At 41.1% G+C, this 19559-nt stretch overlaps 1 protein-coding gene and 1 long non-coding RNA gene across 9 annotated transcripts in view; both read left to right on the top strand.

Annotated features, from left to right (window-relative positions):
- Nucleotides 1-19559, top strand: part of PPP2R2C (protein phosphatase 2 regulatory subunit Bgamma) — a 207936-nt gene that overhangs the window by 137379 nt on the left and 50998 nt on the right. For all 8 annotated transcript variants that reach the window (XM_032108542.1, XM_032108541.1, XM_032108543.1 and 5 more), the window contains 3 exons: nt 14124-14221; nt 14782-14947; nt 19164-19276. In XM_032108542.1, coding sequence (XP_031964433.1) covers nt 14124-14221; nt 14782-14947; nt 19164-19276 — 377 coding nt within the window. The remainder of the gene's footprint in view (nt 1-14123; nt 14222-14781; nt 14948-19163; nt 19277-19559) is intronic.
- On the top strand, nt 14954-18961 carry LOC116443849. The gene is made up of 2 exons (XR_004240076.1): nt 14954-15916; nt 17417-18961. It is a non-coding gene; the product is annotated as an uncharacterized LOC116443849 (long non-coding RNA).

The raw sequence follows: 19559 nt of genomic DNA on the forward strand, positions 1-19559 counted from the left end.
GCTACATTCGGAAGTAAAAAAAAAAAAAAAACAAACCAGAAACTGCTTGACCAGTAAGTGGTTCCTGTTTTAGACATTGTCCATAGCATTTGTAATATATGCTGCTCTAGTCCTGTTATGTAATTGATGTCCATCGGGAATATCCCCAAACAGAGATGTTTATTTCCTGAGGCTGTTAACAGTGTTTGAAGTTTCTTTATCAGACACAGACTGGGGAAAGGTGCTTTGATTTTTAATGTCTTCTGCTCTTTAAGTAATTTTTTTTAATGAGTAATTATAGAAATACGATGCATTTAAACTTGAGGGCAAATTTAACATTGGGTTTTTCACACTCCAGCTATCTAGAATTCAATGTTTCAGGGCCAGGAGTTCATCTGTTTCCTGACATAATAGAGTGATTTAGTATGCTCTTCATTTTAAGCACATGAGTAATCTCATTTTCCTCACGTTTATTCAGTTGGGTACATACATGTATGTGTGTGTATTTTTATATATGTGTGTATATATATGTATGTATGTGTATATAGGTAGAAACTAAAGACTTTTGCCCTTTATGAACTGAATCTTAGGAAATGAGCTTTTAGACCAATATAAAGTTGTGCAAGCCTTTTTTTTAGTATCATTTTCACATGCATATCAACCTTAAAGCAGTACGATGATAGTAAAGCTGATACAGTTATCCTGATCGTTTTAGACAAGCTTGGGAGCAGCCTTTGGTGTTCCATCAGTAACAGCAACCCATATTAACACTGAAAAATCTAATTTTTATCTTCTTGGGATCATTATGTAAATTTGTGGAAGAGATCTTGATGCAAGCAAGAGCTGCTTGCACAATCTTTGAACTTGGCTTTAGTTTATACACTTAAACTGGCCACACTATCTGAATAATTTTGAGAGGTCACAAACACTGATTTCAAGGGATGCTTAGCATGGAGCTAATATATTATGATGTGCATGATCTTCATCAAAGAAATATTAGGTATTCCCAGAAGTCCCAGAGTTATATGATCTTGTGACAGACCCAGAGGCAAATTCAGAGTTGTCAGCTGAATTGCCTTTGGAGCCTGCCAAGCAAACAGATGCTAATGTTAGATGAATATCTACATGGCTTGGCATGGAGCTCCCATGACAGGCAGCAAGCCCTGTGTGTGACCTTAGCTTGCTGGTCCACTGCTGGGAATCACAGAGGAGACGTCTAGTGAAGGATGAGTTAGAGCTGTATGTTACTCACGGTATTTGAATATAGTTTATTTGGGTCCTGTAGTCAGAGTCTCTGATGAGAGGATTTAAACACTGCCATCCACCCTCTTGGGTTACGACTGAGAAAAGCAAACACAGTTTGTTTTCCTTGTGCTAGTTCTACAGGCTCCAAAGCCTCTTGTATGCTGGGAAACCCCAGCCTCTGCTAGTTGCAGTAGGAAACCCTAATATAATCTGGCATAGCTGAGTGTGAATGTTACTACGTGTGTGCCACACTGATTCCTATGAGCTGCACTCCCTAAGTACATCTGCCTGGGCAAACTGGATGTTTGGTAGCACTGGGACCAGCTGGCACAGAGAGGCTCATGCCCATGAGGGTGATATTCTGCAGCTTCCAAACCATGGTGGCCATCTGTGTGCTGCCTGTTGAGAAGTGGCCCTGCCTTGTAGCCTCTGAGCCATGCCAGAATGGTGTTTGGGGGAGAGCAATTTATAACAGCCAAAAGCCTCTCAAGGTCCTCTCTTTATCACTTTAACAGTGTGAATCATAGCACTGCAAAACCCAAGAACATTCTGGAGCTCTTCATTTGCTAGTGCAGATAGGGCTGGTGTGTCTCTGCCTGCCTTGTCATCACTCTGTGTTTAAAGACTGGCTCTAGCCCAGCTTCTAGCTCCACCCCTTCTTGATTTTTAAGATTATATCCCCCTAGCTTCACCCAAAAGCCTGTTCACTGGGCTTTTTCTCCGTGAGTGCATGCTGTTGTGAGGCTTTGTTTGTTGGGACTCCATCAGTATATTCATTTAGCAACATGCATACTCATTGAGCTGAATATAGGAGCATTTAAGTCTCTAGACAAGTGATTAAGAGCTTTATTAAATAGAAATGTTTTGCTAAACCACAGCATGGATTATGTGTCTCTTAGTATGTGTATAATCAAAACTGCTTCTCTGATCTTGGATAAAAACTCCAGAGGATCTGTTTCATTTTTTTCCTTTGTGTAAAATGGGAATGCTGACATTTCTTAGCTGACTTCCTTGGGTTGCTGTGGAGTTTAATGCCTGGAAAGTGCTTTGAACATGAGAACTGCTGTGACAGAATTACTGAGAGTTTTGCTTCTGGAATTTAATTGCTCAGTTAAGGAGGGGGAGTGGGAAAGTTCAGAACCAGCTGGCAGTGAAATTCTATTGAAGTTTGTATGTAATATATGGAAATAACATTCATATTGAATCTGGTTATTGAGGATTGTATTTTAAATTTTGGATGATTTTTCATTAGACTTTGATATATTTTAAATTAATGATTTTTCTTTAAAATTCTAAATATGGGTGGGATTTTTTTGTCCTTGTTTTATAATAGGCTTTTAACAAAACTTGATATTTTCTTATTGTAAATCATTGTAATTATTGTGCACAAGCATAATCACTTCTGACAATAAAAGTAAAATTGGTGTATATTAATAATTTGTGCACTTTCCATATTTGGCTTATATTTGCTCCAAAATGAAGGGCGAGGTTCAAGGTCTTTCTGTGCTCTCAATAACCCGGTTGCCTAGCATTTTTAACACTTGGCAGCACCATTTCTAATCTGTCTGTAGCTGACAGCCAGGCTGTGCAGCTCCTCGGTGGGAAGTAACATGGAGCTGAGCAGCAGCTCCCAGCTCAGGCAGGCTTCCTTCTGTGGGTACCAGTTTAAACCCCTCTCTGGAAATTGTAAATGCATGATGTGATGCCCATGGCAATTTTTTCTCTTTTGTCCTTCAGCATGGGTTGGTGAGAGGAGTGGACTGGCACATTTTCTAAATGTGCTCATGTTTATCAAGTGGAATGTTACAAGCCTGTTTCTGAGTCCTTAGCTTAGATGAGGGTCTCATCTGTCAGCAAAGAAAGAAAGATCTGGCTGCATTTTTTGTTTTTCCTTTTTTTTTACCCTGCCGCCCCAAAATCTCAGAAGAGTAAATGACTAGCATGTGTTACACAGTGTAAGCTGTGAAGAAGATTTGAGGAAATGTGAAATTTAGAAGCTTTCTGTGCATATCTTTATGCTAAAATAGATATTGATCTGCAGTCTTTTCTTAGTTCTAAGCACTGCTTGTAAGAATAGATACAGGCAGTGTTACCAAATGGCTTGGATGTACTGAAAGGCTTTCTAGCCTTTTTTTTCATCTTGTTCAGGCTGAACAGGGTGGAGGGATCATTGTTTTCCAAGCTTCCTGTCTTTGACCATCCCCAGTGGCTGAGGTACCTGCTGGAAGCAGGGCTGGAGCAGCCCCTGCATTGCCTGTTAGTGCTCAGGGAGGGCTGCAGGCTCACAGCTCAGAGAAGCTGCTCGGGTACTACGGGGGTGCAGTGCCACCATCGGGGAGCCCTAAACTGGTATTAAAAGGATTCGTGGGAAGCTTTTTATCATTCCACTGCATGTTTCAGATTAAGAAGGCACAAAGCAGTGCACTTGGTGACTTCAGCAAGGATGATATTCATAATGTTAATTAGCCATTCTGCCTTTGCAACCTTGCTGGTCTAAGCAGGTCACCTTGAACATGAAGACACTGAAGTGCACCTAAACTGTAGCCAATTTTTTGAGAAATGTGTCCTAATTTTCAGCTACGCTACATCTGACAAATGCTCCTTGACCTTGTTTACTATTTAAGTGGTGGGAAACTTTGCATTTACCTCAGTGGACAGAAGGTCAAGTCTCTTGGGCCTCTTTTCCTGGAGGCCTTGTACTCTGCAGGTGGGAGATGGGTGCCAGAACCTCTGAAATAAGGGCTTTGAGCTTTTAAATGAGGAATACATATGTGGGAGGGTCAGTTTACAAAACACTGAATCTCAGTGACTTGCATTCAGTATAAAGTGCTGTTTTTAGCACAGAACACTGAACCCAGATAATCTATTTTACATATTTGTCCTGTAAGCAGTTCTTTTCCACACTGTGTTCTAATAGTTGATTTTTCTAATTTGAGAAATACAGCTAGAAATTAGCATGTGATTAAAAAGCTGTTGAAAATTTTTCTAAGCCCTTAAAATAAACACATGCAAAAAAAGTGGAGGAAAAACCCAACTCTATTAAATCTCCAGGCTGGAAAGAATAAATCGCAGTGGTTATAAGTACTCATGGAGGGGGTAAAGACTTTGGGTTTGGTTTTTCTAGATTCTGTTTCAAGTAAGTTTTCTCTTTGAGTGAGCATTGAACATATGTTCAGATGTTCTGCATGGGAAGGTGTTTCCTTGGTCCCTGAGGATGGGGATGAATGGACTTGTGAAACTCAGCAGTCTCATGGTGGTCTCATGGTCACCTAGGCCTGATGCAGGCCACCAAGATGTGTTTGTGTAGCATTTCTAAAATCCCAAAGTTGGAGATTAAAGATGAAGAAAAGGGAAAGATTAGCTCAGTGCTTGCCAGGATTTGAAGTAAGAAAAATTTGTTGCTTCCATTCTTTGGAGTTTTTTGACTTTTATGTACTACCATCCCTAGCTGAATGGGTTATGTTTCAAGGAGTCTTTCAAGACCTGTTCAGCATTTGACTGTGTGGTTTTGGATTTCATGTCAGGAAGAGGTTGTACTCAGGAAGAAAGGTGATATTTAGCCTGATAAACCTTGTTCTTGCATGACAAGATTAAATGGGGCTGCTTGGTTTTTGCCCTTGATATATTTGCCTGTGTTAGCAGAGAGGCTAGGCAACGTGCCAGTTAACAAAATAACTACGTGAAGTGTAGTGGACACCAATCTCTGGATTTCTTTTGAACTGATCACCTTCTTTCAGTGATTCCTGAAGCTTTTCCACTGTTGCTGCTGTTAGCAGCATCTGTGTTCAAGGCTTGCCTTAGCCAAAATCAGCTTCCTGTTGTGTTTTGCATTGTCCCCACATCTAACATGGAGCGAGCACAAACTCATCAGACTTTAAGCCATAATAAATGAGGAAGAAAAACAAAGTTAAAGATTTACCAGGGTTACAAATAATCCTAGGGGCAAAGGGGCAGAGAGATCCTTATTTTCAAACTACTTTTCTGTTGTAGCATTTCCTTGTACTCTTTCATGCTTTTTTAAGCTCTCATGTGTGCATGTAGTTTCTCAGGTGTGCTCTTTCGCACCCTTCCTCATGCTCTTTTTAATGTTTGCATGCTCTCTCCTTCTCTTTCCATCTCCTGCATTCTTGTGCTTTCCTTTTTCCCATTTGTCCTCATCTGGCCACCCAGCTGGTGCTCATAACCTGTGTTGTTTTGGTGCCTTGGAGAGGAGATCAGGCAGTTAGTGTGTAGGTCAAGGAACTTCTATCTGGATGATGTGGTTTAGGGGTTACAGTTTTAATGCTGGGTTGATGGTTAGACTTGATGATCTTAAAGGTCTCTTCCAACCTTGATGACTGTGATTCTATGATGCTGTGTCTTGTCTGTCTTGTCAAGAGTAGAGTTGGCTTTCTGGTGTGTTGGTTCTCAGTGTTAAGTATCTGACCCAGCCAAGGTGGATTGTGTGATGTGGGAGAGTTTGCACTGTGCTTACTTGAATTTTGAGGATGCTTTCTGATGTCCTACGATCCCTGGATCCAAGATGGTGAATAATACTGCTGTGGCCCACAGTGAATGCACTTTGCAGAGACTGCTACTTCAAGCAGGAATTTTTTCAGTTGTCAAGGATCTCTCTGCCAGCAATTTCAGAAAAGGACTCATCTGACCTTCATATTTTTGAGGTTTTGCATACTTTATTTTCTAGCTGTTTGAGGAAATCTTGGAAACTTCAGCTTTAAAAAAGTTAGTAAGCTTTTTCTTTCCATTTATTTTTTTCTTTCCCTACTTTTTTTTCTTTCTTAGTTGTAGAGGGATTCCTTATGGAACAGGGGCATATGATACCCCTGGAAAGATTGGACAACCCAGGGTTGCTGAGGAAAAGCCCCTGAAGAGGCCCCTGGCTGCAGGCAGGCCCAGAAAACACCTGGCTGCAGGAGGCCCTGAGAGTCCTTGGCAAGTTATGCACTGGTCGGCTCCCCCACTGATTGGAGGCCGTCTAGAGGGACTGGGCGTGAATCTTTGCAAAAGCAGATAAAAGCTCACATAGTTGAACAATAAAGGGAGAACGATGCTTAATGTTATCGGTGTAAGTGTCGTTTATCCGGCCAGCTCTCCGGACTCGGTCCCTAACGCCTGGCGCCCGAGCAGGGACTCGAGTGATCTTACTCGCTTAAATGCAGTTTGTTTCGCTTAAATGCGGTTTGCCTAAACATGGCAAGACTCCGAATCATCACACTGATGGTGGGGAGCCTGGAGAGCTGGAGCGGGAGTGTCCTGACAAAAAGCTGAGTGGTGCTGGAGACCGGAGCTTGCGCGCCCGAGCAAGCCCCGCAGGTAAGACAGCTATGGAGTACGAGGCTGCCACTCGTCTCCTAGCCAGCCTAAGAGAGGCGAGACTGTAAAAGATGGAGATCTCCATGCCCTAATAATATGGGCCCAGGAACAAGGGTTTTTGAAATGCACTTCGGTTTCGTTTTTGACCGAAGAGTGGTGGGAAGTTGGAAACAGACTGTGGCAGTCCACGATTGAGGGTGGAAAGGAAGGTAAAGAAGCTAAAGCTCTCGGATTAACATGGAGAGCTGTGACTAATACCCTCGCAGAAATGAAAGCAGAGAGGAAGGTGGCCGCGGCAGCCATGGAAGCCTTGGTGGGTGGTGGCCCCGGAAAAGAAAGAGAGGGGAGTCTCACAGAGCGGCGGCCGGAGGCCAGGGCAGAGTCCAGGGTTGCGCAACTCTTCAGGCTGACCGCGGGTCGACCGATGAAGGGGACATCAGCACCTGTATGCTTGCTGCGGGAGCTGCTGGACCCAGCGGGGAAGGAAGTTACCCCACAGAAGCCTGAGGGAGAACTGGAAGCGAAGGCGGAAGCGGAGCCTCCCGGCTCTGGGGAGTGGGGCACAGGCGAGCAGAGAAGCAAGCGGTCCTAGCTTCCGGCCGAAAACGGCAGCGTGCTACCCCACTCTGCTGGACTGTGGATCATCGTCCGACTGCAAAGCAGCCTCTACGACTTTGTCACCTGCAGAGGCAGAGTCAGTCAGGGCTGCCGGGGGTCAGCCCCAAGAGGAGGAGAAGCACCAAGAGATGATGCATGAAGTAATGAAGAAGCTCGCTGAATTGTCTACACATTAGGACGCACTGGAGTCCAAGGCTCGCAAAACCACACTATCAGCACCGTGGCATCCCGTGGACCCACCGTTCAAGACAGCCACCAGAATTCCTCCGTTCCCATTGGGAGAACCGGGCACAGGGCCTACGGCCCTTCCCTCCCAGCGAGAGGACGTGCAGCCATTGCCTCCATCAGCCACGATGGCAAGGACTGATCCATTGTGAAGGAGATGGAACAGAGTTGTCCGTAACGCTATCATTGAAGGAGATTGGCAAGCCGTAGATGCCTTAGCCTGCCCTGTACTGATACAGGGGGACACTGCAAGGTGGGAGCCCCATGACTGGAAGATCTTGCAGCAAGTGAAGCAAACGGTCACCATGCACGGCCTCCGGTCCGAAGCTACACGTTGCATCTTGCAGTTTATCTTTACAGCAGATGTCCTGTGTCCTAATGATTGCATCAGCATCGCACAGTTGTTGTTGACCCCTTCACAGTTCCTGCTCTGGGAGTGAATGTGGAAGCGGCTAGCACAAGAAGAAGCTAGCAAACACCAAGGTGATACGCAAGACCCACTGTATGCACTCCAAGCTGACATGCTAACTGGGAGCGGGGCTTATGGAGCGACAGTGACACAGCTGACCATGCCCACAATCATTCATCAGTTGTTACAGACTCTTGCCCACAGAGCCTTATTGTCAGTACCCGAAAAGAAGAAGTCTCCTCTGTATGCGGCAGTCCGACAGGGGCTGTTGGAGCCATATGGTCAGTTCATTGACCGTCTGTCAGCAGCCTTGAAGGACGTAACTGAGCTCTCCGAAGAGCTCCAGGAGCAAATGTTCCAGACCCTTGCCATTGAAAATGCTAATAGGCAAACTAAGATGATTCTTGCCACGCTGCCCCAGGGAGCAGGAGTAGACGAGATGCTTATGCGTGCTAGCCGTGCGGAGCAGTCGTCTCAAACAGCTGCCTTTACCGCAACACTGCAAAATGTCCTGCAAAAGCAGGGACAAGTCATTGCCGCAGCACTGATGGGAGGGGTGCAAAGAAAAAAGGGGGCGAGGGCCGCTGGCCCACCTCCTGGTCCCCAGATGGGCAGAGCAGCCTGTTTCTGGTGCGGCAAAGAGGGACGAACTAAACATAACTTCGCAGATGCTTGACGAGCTAAGCACAGATGTTACTAGCATTAGGCATGTGGTATTACAAAATAGGGCAGCCACTGATTTTCTACTACTAGCCCATGGCCGCGGCTGTGAAGAGTTCCAGGGTATGTGCTGTATGGATCTTTCTGGCCACTCTGTCTCAATTCACAAGCACCTCTCCGACCTCCAGAGGGGCCTGTACAACCTTCGGGAGACGGGCGACCCTATTGGAGATTGGCTTAAGGGTCTGGGTATCACCAGATGGCTGTGTACCTTGGTAGTAGAAGGCTGCCGATAGCTATTTGTAGTTATAATAGGCTTAATAGTATTTGGGTGCATTTTTTCCTACGTCAAAGCAGGGCTGCGAAAGATCATTGACCAGACCTGGGTTGCCCAAAAAGAAAACTGGGGATGTGTAGAGGGATTCCTTATGGAACAGGGGCATATGATACCCCTGGAAAGATTGGATAACCCAGGGTTGCTGAGGAAAAGCCCCTGAAGAGGCCCCTGGCTGCAGGAAGGCCCAGAAAACACCTGGCTGCAGGCAGCCCTGAGAGTCCTTGGCAAAGTTATGCACTGGTCGGCTCCCCCGCTGATTGGAGGCCGTCTAGAGGGACTGGGCGTGAATCTTTGCAAAAGCAGATAAAAGCTCACATAGTTGAACAATAAAGGGAGAACGATGCTTAATGTTATCGGTGTAAGTGTCGTTTATCCGGCCAGCTCTCCGGACTCGGTCCCTAACACTTAGTCTAGACTAAATTCTGACAGCACGGCTCTTTGTATTGGCCTTCCCTTTATTCCAGATACTGTAATGCTGCTCCTCTTTTATTTGCCATTTGTCCTTTTGTTTTATGGTTCTCTTTGTTGCAGGCTTCTTTGTTGTTTCTTCCAGATTGTGCTCCTCAGGGACTTCTGTATCAGTATGACTGAACATTGCTTGCAGCCATGCCAGATTGTGCTGTGATCTTATTGGATTTCACAAACCAAGGTTAGGCCAGGTCAGAACTTGGTTGAAATAACGTAGACTACAAGATTGCCTGCTAGCCACTGGGAACACACACAACAAAAACCTGACCCAGATGCTGATTCAGTCAATTCAGGCTGGCAGTGTTGCTGTGCTGACTATGGTGGGTGTGATATTAATGAGAAGTTCTGACCTGTTCTGACTGGTAGGATTTCACAGCTTTTTTTAGAGAAGACTACTGTTGTTAATTCCAGTGTTCTGGTCCATTCCAAGTCCTTTAATTCTCTATCAAGATTACCCTGGAATTCAGTTGAATATCATATTCTCTGATCTTTTTTTCCCTGTACTGTTGCATGATGTTTGCCCGCGAAACTTGCTGTGCTGTTCAAAAAGTTGCATTTCTGTGCTGGACGAAATAATTACAAAACTTTATTTGCTTTTCTGATCTTCTGAAGCAAAACAAAATATACCAGGGTCTTCAGATGAAAGGTTCCAGAAAGGTAGAAATTCTTAGTAAAAATAACACATGAAAATTACAGTTGAACTTTCCACAGAGTTGCTTGAAGTTTCTGATCAAAAGACTATATGAAGATGTGTAAATGTGTTCAGACTTAGCTTCACTGAGTGCATATTAGGTGGAAAATCGCATGCCGTTATGCTGGAGTGCCCCAAAATGATGGGAAGATTGATTATACAGATAAGGCTTTTCTAATTTACTGTAGAGGTATTTGGACCTGTTTGTGTTCTGTATGGTTTTTAATAGCTTATTCCTTTAAATTAAGCTGTAAAAGACTAGAAGGTGAACATAGAAAAGTATGTAATGGTGTGAAATAAGGCCAAAATTAACCTGGGCTCTGTTTCATCCCTGCACTCAGCCTGAGGGAGGGCTGCTGTAGGGTTTGTTTGCCTGCATCCTTGCTGGAACACTCATGAAGTTGTGGAAAGGACAGTACAATCAGCTTGAATTATCTTGATGTGCCCAGATGTACAGTGATGGACTTAGATCTATCACAAAAACGGAATATATCTACCTAGGCAGCAGCCTTTAACAGCATAGCCATTAAGAACATTTAAGGAGTGTAAATTGTGAAGCTGCAGAGGAATTAGTGAGGTATGAAAGGGCAAGGGTGACTAGGAGTCAGTAAATGAAATACTTCAGGCTGGATCAGGAAAAGCTTCTTGACAGTTTAAGCTGTAAAGTAGTGTGATATCTTCCTGTGTAGAGTAAGTGATACCTTTCTGTGAATATGTAAAATAAGTCTCAGGATTCAAGTCTGTAGTGCATTGTACGTACTGGAACAATTTGCTGTGGCTGGATGTGGACCAGATAATCAGGTGTTTATGCCTGTATTTTCGTCTTTTGAAAGTTTTGGGTTTGCTTTTCTCAGTCAGCATGTGTATATTGAGGGAAAATACTGATTATCTTGACTTTTAAATCCAAATTTATATACATTTCTGCATAGACAAAATGAAAAATTTACAAGTGGAGTAGGAATATTAATGTTGGAGAAAAGATGGGATTTACAGTTTGATTATAAGCGTTTGGCAATGAGGTTACTCATAATTATTCTTAATAGGTAAATTATCTCCGTCTGTGATAATCCTAATCGTTAGTGGAAAGCTTGGCACTGCCAGCAGAGATATGGAAGGTGTAGTGTAGGAGAAGGCTGGAAGGAGTCTTTCATCTCCGCCATTCCTTGCCAAGGGCTTACTGTACATGCAAATTCATCAGCTTTTCCATTGTGGTGCATTTATATATCCTGGAGAGGGTGAAATCTCTGAATTAATTGCTCTGTGTGCTCAGGGGCCATTCTGGAGTGGGAGAGTCTGTAGGATTGGGACAGCAGTGGCTGATGTTGCTATAGCATTAATAAGTACTATGGGGAATGTCCTGCAGCAGAGTATGAAGAGCTTTGTTGATTGATTCTGTCCTTACCTCCTCTGTTTTAGGAGGATCCAGCCTGGCTAATCCTCTGTAAGAAAACAGCATGACTGATGTTCACCTGCTGAACAGATACGCTGGATACGTTTGGGGGTGGTGGGTGGTGGTGTGTGCTCAGGGGACAGATAGCTGTTGTTTTCAGCTGTTATTTACAGGATCAATAAAACTGATCTTCCAATTCAAGGATAATTTTTTACCAACAAGCTACATAGCCTCTAAGGTCATAATATCGGATCTGCTCTTTTTCAGAACAAGTTAATTTGAAAATGATAGGTAGTTTCCAGCTCAGGATTAGTTTTTCTAATAGGTAGGAGAGATGTATCTGGAAGAAACACCTTGGGAGGGGGTCAGAATTTTGCCTCAAAACAACATTGTTACACACTGGCCACAGTCCTTTTCTTTAAACAATAATCATTTAACTGAGGACAAATGCGATATAGTAAGAAAATGCAGAGCTGTTTTATTTCAATCTGGCTCAGTTATTATTGAAGGCTGTGCAAATACTGCTGCGGACTTTACTGGGCATTGACTGGTGCCCTCTGTAAAGTGCAGTATGTTTTATGACCACTGTCACTGAAGAGAAGAGTATTTTGTGATGTTGTGGAGGTATTCCAGGCCAAGAGCAAGTGTATTCACACATATAAGTTCAAATGCCATTCATCCTTTTGCAGTTACTTCATCTTACTCTTTTGTGACCTGTTCGGAAAGTCTTAGGTACATGACTCATACACATGCATACACACATACTTAAATATTACATTCCTCCCTCTGCATTTACCCTTCTTGCCCATTGCATGCTTAAGATAAGGCTCAGTTTAAAAGGAGTGTCAGAATGAGGCTTCTGCAGTTGTGCCTGTGTGATTGGGGTGAAATACAGCTTTGAATGAGTAAAATCATGCACGTATCATTTTATAAGCAGATGACCACACCTCCTATCTGTACAAACTCTTCAGGTTAAGGGGAAAATAGCCAAGAAGTATTCTTCCACTGGAAGCAGTATGAATGAACTTCACATGCCAGAAAAGTTGATTAGATTTTTAGGTTTAAAAAAAAAAAACTTTTTTTTTGAGGTCAAACTCCACCCATCCCAAGCCCCAGAGCATCATAAAACATAACCAGAGTCTCTCTCCTTTTCCTATACCTTAGAGAGGCTCAGGCTTTTGTAGTTATTACCTATGAAATATGCAGTCTGTGTAAGTCCACATAAAAATCAAATGCCATTACGTTTGGGTTCAGACCCAAAATACTCTGTGCCATTTTTCTCAAAGTCAGCATATCCATTTATGGTTCCTCTTTCTTCCTTTATATATGGAGTAGTGGAGGAAATAAAGGAGGAATGCTGGTTTGATTTAGAAGAATTTGATGGGGAAGATTTGTTTAAAAAATGAAAAGATATTTTCCTTTACTGTGGTTGGGGCAAAGTTTTCCTTTTTAGATGGTAAATAGTTTATAATATTTGAGTAAGAATCTGGCTTTTGGATGGCTGTGTTGCTGATGAGAGCTACTGGCAACAGAAGCTGTCTAGCACCAAACTGCTAGTTTATTAAAAGAATAATAGGAACAGATGTTTTCAATTCATAAAATGTATCAAGTAAATGGTACATCCACTTGTTATTTCAATTCCTTTGAATTTTTGTGAACTCATTTGGGGCTAGGTTTTCAAAAGAGCTTAGCCCACTGTCACTTCATTGTTCTCACTATAAACTGATGGATGATGAACGTGTTTGGGAACTGCAGCTTTTCATGCCTAAAGGGGAGCTCCTAACTACTGACGCTTCTAAAATCTGGCCCATGTTTCTGATGAGTGAATACTGATCATTATAGAGGATTCATACGTGCAATCTCTGGGTAATACCCTGCATTTGGCTGTGATTGTATAGATGATGGTTTCTTAATTTACTATTGCACTAGGCATTTTAATTTAAATTATGCTAATAGTGTAGGATTAACTGCGGATTATGATTCTAGCATGTACTGTCATTCAAACAGAAGAACCAGTTCTTTAGCTCCTACAGCCTCTTTCTCCCTCTCATGCTCATGTGTAGTAATATGTGCTTAAGACTGGCCTCAGGTTTTGATGAGGTTTCTTGTTTAAACTGATGAAATTGCTTAGGGAAAAGCAGCTGAGAATTCAGAAAAGAGAGACTGAGATTCTTTTTTTCTTCTGATGACACATTTTTACAGTGCTGAAAGGATTTTCTGAAAACAGTGGTTAGAATGGGCTCTTGCCAGCACTTCACAGTGAACAGTTCTGGTTTCGCCTTCATTCCTCGGTGGTAGGACAGGCTGCATGTACTTTGCTTTTGCACTCTTGACTCAAATATATATTTGAGAAAACTCATGCTAGGGGGTTATGTTAAAATCACCAGAAAGGTTGTAGAATAAATAATACATGCAAGAGAACTGATGTTATATTCGTCCTTGCTAGAGCATATAGTAGGAGGCCAGTTTTGTTCTTTGCCAATACTGAAAAAAAGCTTTATAGCCACCCAAGATGGCTCTTCTTGAAGCATAACCTCTCCAGAGAGCTTCTCCTCCCCCACGCTGCAGATGTGCTGGAAACACAAATTTGCCTCGTTACTGTTTGCACTTGTTTCATTGTGTAGCTACCTTAGATTGTAACGGCATGCAGCCTGTTTGTGTTAGTGAATTCATTTGTATTCCTTCAAATCCCTCATTTGTTGCATTTTTTTGTGGAGTGCCTGATATTTCTAGTGACTTTGTGTTGTGGCAGCAGTCTAAAATCTGCCTTTTTTCTTTCTTCCTCCAGCTGATATTATTTCTACAGTTGAGTTCAACCACACTGGAGAACTGCTGGCTACTGGTGACAAGGGGGGTCGAGTTGTTATATTCCAAAGGGAACCTGAGGTATGTGAGTCACCAATGTAGTCCTTAATAGCCTGATAAAACCTGGCTTAATTTTTAATACTTGAATTGAATTAACAAACTTGTTTATAATCTCAAGACTCAGTAAAACAGAGCACCACCTGTTTAGAGAGAAAATGAAAAAGGGTAAGGATTTTTAACTCTTAAGTTTGCTGTCCCAAACAAAAATGTTTCAAAGCTCCAAAATTCCAATATAAGAAAAGAAAAGAGGTTATTTTTGTTTTACTTTGCTTTGTTTTAATAGCTTTTGCCTGATGGTGCCATTCCATTTTAAACAATACCTTCGCTTACCTTTATGTTCCACTTGTAAATTCCATCCATCTGCAGTGTCTTGTGTAGAAATCTTTCCTGAATAGTTGACATTTCTTCAAAAATTCTATTATTAACATTCTTGTTGAAACAAATCTGTCAATATAACGCTTTAAGTGAGAAATTAAATTACATTTTCAATATTTTTATATTTATAAGACTGCTTATACACCTTTCCTAAGAGATGAAGATATATTGCTGTCATAAACAACATTTTGTTTTATTCTCCATAGAGTAAAAATGAGCCTTACAATCAGGGGGAGTACAATGTTTACAGCACTTTCCAGAGCCATGAACCTGAATTTGATTATTTGAAGAGCTTGGAGATTGAAGAAAAAATAAACAAGATCAAGTGGTTACCACAGCAAAATGCAGCTCACTCACTTCTATCAACAAATGGTGAGATTGATGAGAGTATGCAGGACATATCAGTATTTGCAGTATTTGCTCTATGTGTTCTAGTGCTGACGGTATATATTTGCTCATTTTAATCTACTGTTTTAGTAATTTCCTCTTTCAGAGTTTACCAAGACTGTCATACTGCTTCTGATATCTGTTGTTTGTATATTTTATTCATAGAATCATGAGGGTTTTTTGATTGATTATTCATAGACATTTAGAGAGCTATCCATTTTTCTATTAATATGCAGTGCTATTCTGAAATAGATCTTGTGACAAAGGCATCACCTTATTCAGCAGCTTGTGTTTCATGGGAAATTTAGAATTTTTTCTGCTGTATTTGTAATAACTTTTATTATTTGTAGATGTGTAAATGAATGTAGGTGACAGATTAATTTCTTTTTCTTTTCATTCATTATCGTAATAGTTTATTTAAGTTTTAAAGAGGTACACAAATCTTGGGAAGACAGTAGGAATAATAATAGGATATTCATACTGACTCATTTCTAGCATGTCTAAGGCCTATTGAATAAAGAAGGCAGTGTTATTACTAGGAGGGGATATTCAGATGTGAAATTCAGGTCAAAACTGAGTGTAACCTAACATGCACAGTGTCATTTAGGAAGCATTGAGACACCTACAAACTTTATTACTGCAGATGATGCATGAGATAAAATACCTGGTTTTAAATTTTAGATCTAAAGGTAATCAGAAAAGACTTTTTTGTTGTAGAAGTTTGAGGGTAACTGGGAATTGCTGATAAAACATAGTGTCATCTCATCTTTGTGAATTGACACTTTAGGGCAAAGCGATTGCTTCACGTTAAAATATATAGCATTAAATAATGTTTACATTAATTCAAAGTAGACAGTAATTTTTTAATATTTTGTAGTTTGTTCTACTTAAAGTTATCTTTGACTTTTTCAGGGCACTGTTGGTTATTTGGAATGAAACATCTGTTACAGACAGGTGATTTATGCTAATTTAATGATTAGTCACCTTATGAAGTTTGGGAGTTTATTTCTACTCTTTTCCCTTGGTCAAAATACCCCACCTTCTTCAGATAACTAAGAATGGCTTCTTCCAAGCGTGTGATACAAAAGTAGATTATTAAAACTAAACCTCTCTTAATTTTAAAGTTTGTTTTTAGAAACACAGAGGAGTACAGCCAAGTCCTCAGATTTTCAGCTTTTAGAGTTATAGATAATAGACCATGATGTGAGTTTTCTCGTTCATACCGTCATGAGAGGGGAGAAAGAAAGAGAGAATCAGTCCTAGTGCTGCTGTGGTTAATCCAGTTTCAACCAACAGTGAAGCCTAGGACCTGGAAAAGTACTTTGTTTTTCTCCCTTAGTTCTGGGGCATCCCAGCAGACTCTTTATGGTGAGGAGAACAGAAATGGTTCCATTGGCACAGGCTTTGAATTTTGGCTTTGAATTGCAAAACATTTGTGTGTGCCAAGGAGGGTTCCTCGCTTCCTGGCACAGCAGGGTTGAAGTCTGAATATTCACCTCCTGGCATATTCTTAAAGGTGGTTTTAACTTCAGGTACCAACAGCCCATGTTGAATTATGCACTGCCTTACAGATTACCTGGGAGAAGCCTTTGACAATGCATATCAACTCCATGCCTATAAAAAAGGATAATAGCATGTTTCCTAACTTGTAGGCATTACCTGCCATACATCCTCATATTGGACAGATTGTAGAAATATCTTGAGCACTGATCTTTGTTTACTAAATTCTGAGCCTGCTATTTTAATGCAATCTTTGATATTTTGCTCTCTGGTAATTTAGAATCTAATGCATGGTTTTTTGCAGAAAAATGAGACTTGTGAAACAGCATCCTTTCCTTCCGCATGCTCAGGTGGACAGTGCCCACTGAATGTGCTGGAGGGAGCATCCTGCTGTTCAGGAACTTGAGGGGAGGGTCAGGCTAAATCTAACCCTCAATATATGAGACTTGGCAGGTCTGCAACTGCCCAAATCTGTTTCTGTCATTCCAAGGAGGACTTTTGTCTGAAGTTGATTCTGCAGTTGTTTCTGCAATCTTGGTTCCTTTCCAGTCCACGTTATCAACAAATTATCAGCTAAGCTTCGATTGTGGCATCCTAATTAATGGAGCCTTTAGGAGACGGAAGGAAATCACCAAGGCTTTCAAATCCCACTGTGGATTTACAGTGCTTGCAGTTAGCAAATTTGTAGTTTGCACTGTAAACTGAACTGATTTTGTAGTATAATAATAATAACTTATTCTGATTCATTGGTGTCTTCTGTACCAGAATACATTTGGGCCACTTTCAATGTGACCTCCATAGGATAGATCAGAATTTGGCCCATACAGATCCTTTCGTCTGAGGATTTCAGAATGCTTACCAGACGTTAATTAATTTTAACTTCACAACACCCTTGAGACGGAATGCTTAACCTCACAGCAATGTTTCTATTCTTTTTATATTTTCAAAATATAGGCATGCTTAAAACTTCTAAGGAGTATTTAAAGTCCAGAAGTGGATGAAAGAGAAGAAAACCAACACATGATATCCTTAACTGCTAATAAAATAGTTTTCACTCAGGAAAGGGATAGATTTATTAGTAGCAGTCAAGTCTAACAACGGAAAATTGTTTGTGTTTTTTCTTATAATTCATTTTACAATGCTATATTTATAATTTTTTTGACTAGATCAGCAGGAAGGCACTATTTACATGTAACAAAAAATCCAAGTGCATGACATGACCTATGTGTATTTTTCATAATTAATTAACATGATATACAATACAAGTGAAATTTATTGAATATTTAAATGGAGCTTTTTAGTTGCAGATTAAACTAACCTCTTGTTCTGGAGATTGATTGTAATTGTATTCTGATTTTTTTTTTTGCTTGTGTATTAGCATATCAATATCGTTAAGAAATGCATAATCGTAAAAAAACGAGTAAGGGAGGGACTGATTTTGAAACAAAAAAGTTCAAAGTTAAACTTGCTAAAGAAATGCAAATCAATTCATGTTTTCATATATCCTGTCTTTAAAGTGATTTGTACTAGCATTTGAAAGGAGTATTTGGATCAGCCACACTGGGGAAATGATTATGCTCTGCTATGTACTTGGGGAAAGAGAAGAAAGTGGGATAAAATCAGAAACGATGCGGGAACTGGGGTTAATAAATCAGTGGTGGCAGCTGAAGGGCAGAAGCTTTGGAAAGACTTTGGCTGCTCCACAAGCAGATGAGCAAAACAACCATCAGAATCTCAGGGACAGATTTTTTGCAGGAGAAGAGTTGGCATTGATTTTCAGTCTAGGAAGCGTTAAGAGTTGGCAGGTTAGGAGATCGATCACAGTGGGAGTGGACAATCAGCATTAGGAAATCTGCAGCTTCAGCTTCTACAAAAAAAAAACCAAACCCAAAGACAAACACAGTGTGAAATGTTTAAAACATGTCTGTTGGATTCAGAGGCACTTTGCTAACTGAGAGACGCCATTACTCTTTCATCATATGCTTCACCCATCATGAAAAAGGAAGAGTCTAGATTTTATTCCATTCCATGCAAGATTAATATATTTTTTCTCCTTACTTCTCTCTCTTGTCATTGCAACACATTTCTCTTTGCTTGATTGGGGTTTTATAACTTTCCCTCAGTTATTTCTCAGCTGCTTCCCATTAGGAGGGAGAAATGCCTCGTTTTTACACAGCCTTTCATTTGCAGGGGCTCCTGATGTTACACCAATGCACCACTGCCCGTTCCCACATTGGACCAGAAAGGCATCATTGGTCTGGCTGTGTACTCCATGCTGTTCTTGTGCTGTTTATAACTTAGCAAACTGGCATTAATGCCAAACCGGTTTTAATACTGAGATTATTTCCTTGCCAAGTCAAATTGTTAAACTGAGCTTCAGCAGTGAACATGGAGTAGTTTGGGTTTTTCCACCTGCAAACTGCCAGGTTGGATACACAAGCAGCATGTGTTCTACATGCTCTGCACAGTCTGTCAGCTGCCGGGAACCCCTGACTCGCTGTGAGTATATGGGATGTGCTTTATGAGTATTTTGTCTGTTGGCAACATTTTCTGGATGTGCAGAATGAAGTGACCCAGACTATTTCAGCACAGGACCTGTCTAACCCAAGATGTAAAAACTTCTTTAAGGAATATATTGTGAAAGGTGAGTAACTGCATTCAGAATTTCTATGCTGACAGTTACTTGTCTTTTCTTCTAAAGATAAAACAATCAAATTGTGGAAAATTACTGAAAGAGATAAGAGACCAGAGGGGTACAACTTAAAAGATGAAGAAGGAAAGCTTAAAGATCTTTCTACAGTAACATCACTGCAGGTAAGCTTCTGTCCACATCCAAAATTTAGTTGTTTCTGTATGAAAAAGGTAGTGCTAACTCAGTAAAGGATTTAAATATGTACCTAATGCTAGTCATTTGTGTGATTATTCTTACTGAAGCTTTAGCTGACTGATAACTCTGTTGAATCTGCCGTATATTTTCAGGTCACAAATGCTGTATGATATACTGACCAAATATTTTTGAGAGTTCCTGTTGGTTTTATTGTTCCTGATAAAATTCTCTTAGTGTGATTTAATGTGCTTTCATAAAAGGTTTTTTAAC

This window comes from Corvus moneduloides, chromosome 5, assembly GCF_009650955.1.
Source record: "Corvus moneduloides isolate bCorMon1 chromosome 5, bCorMon1.pri, whole genome shotgun sequence".
Classification (NCBI taxonomy): Eukaryota; Metazoa; Chordata; class Aves; order Passeriformes; family Corvidae; genus Corvus; species Corvus moneduloides.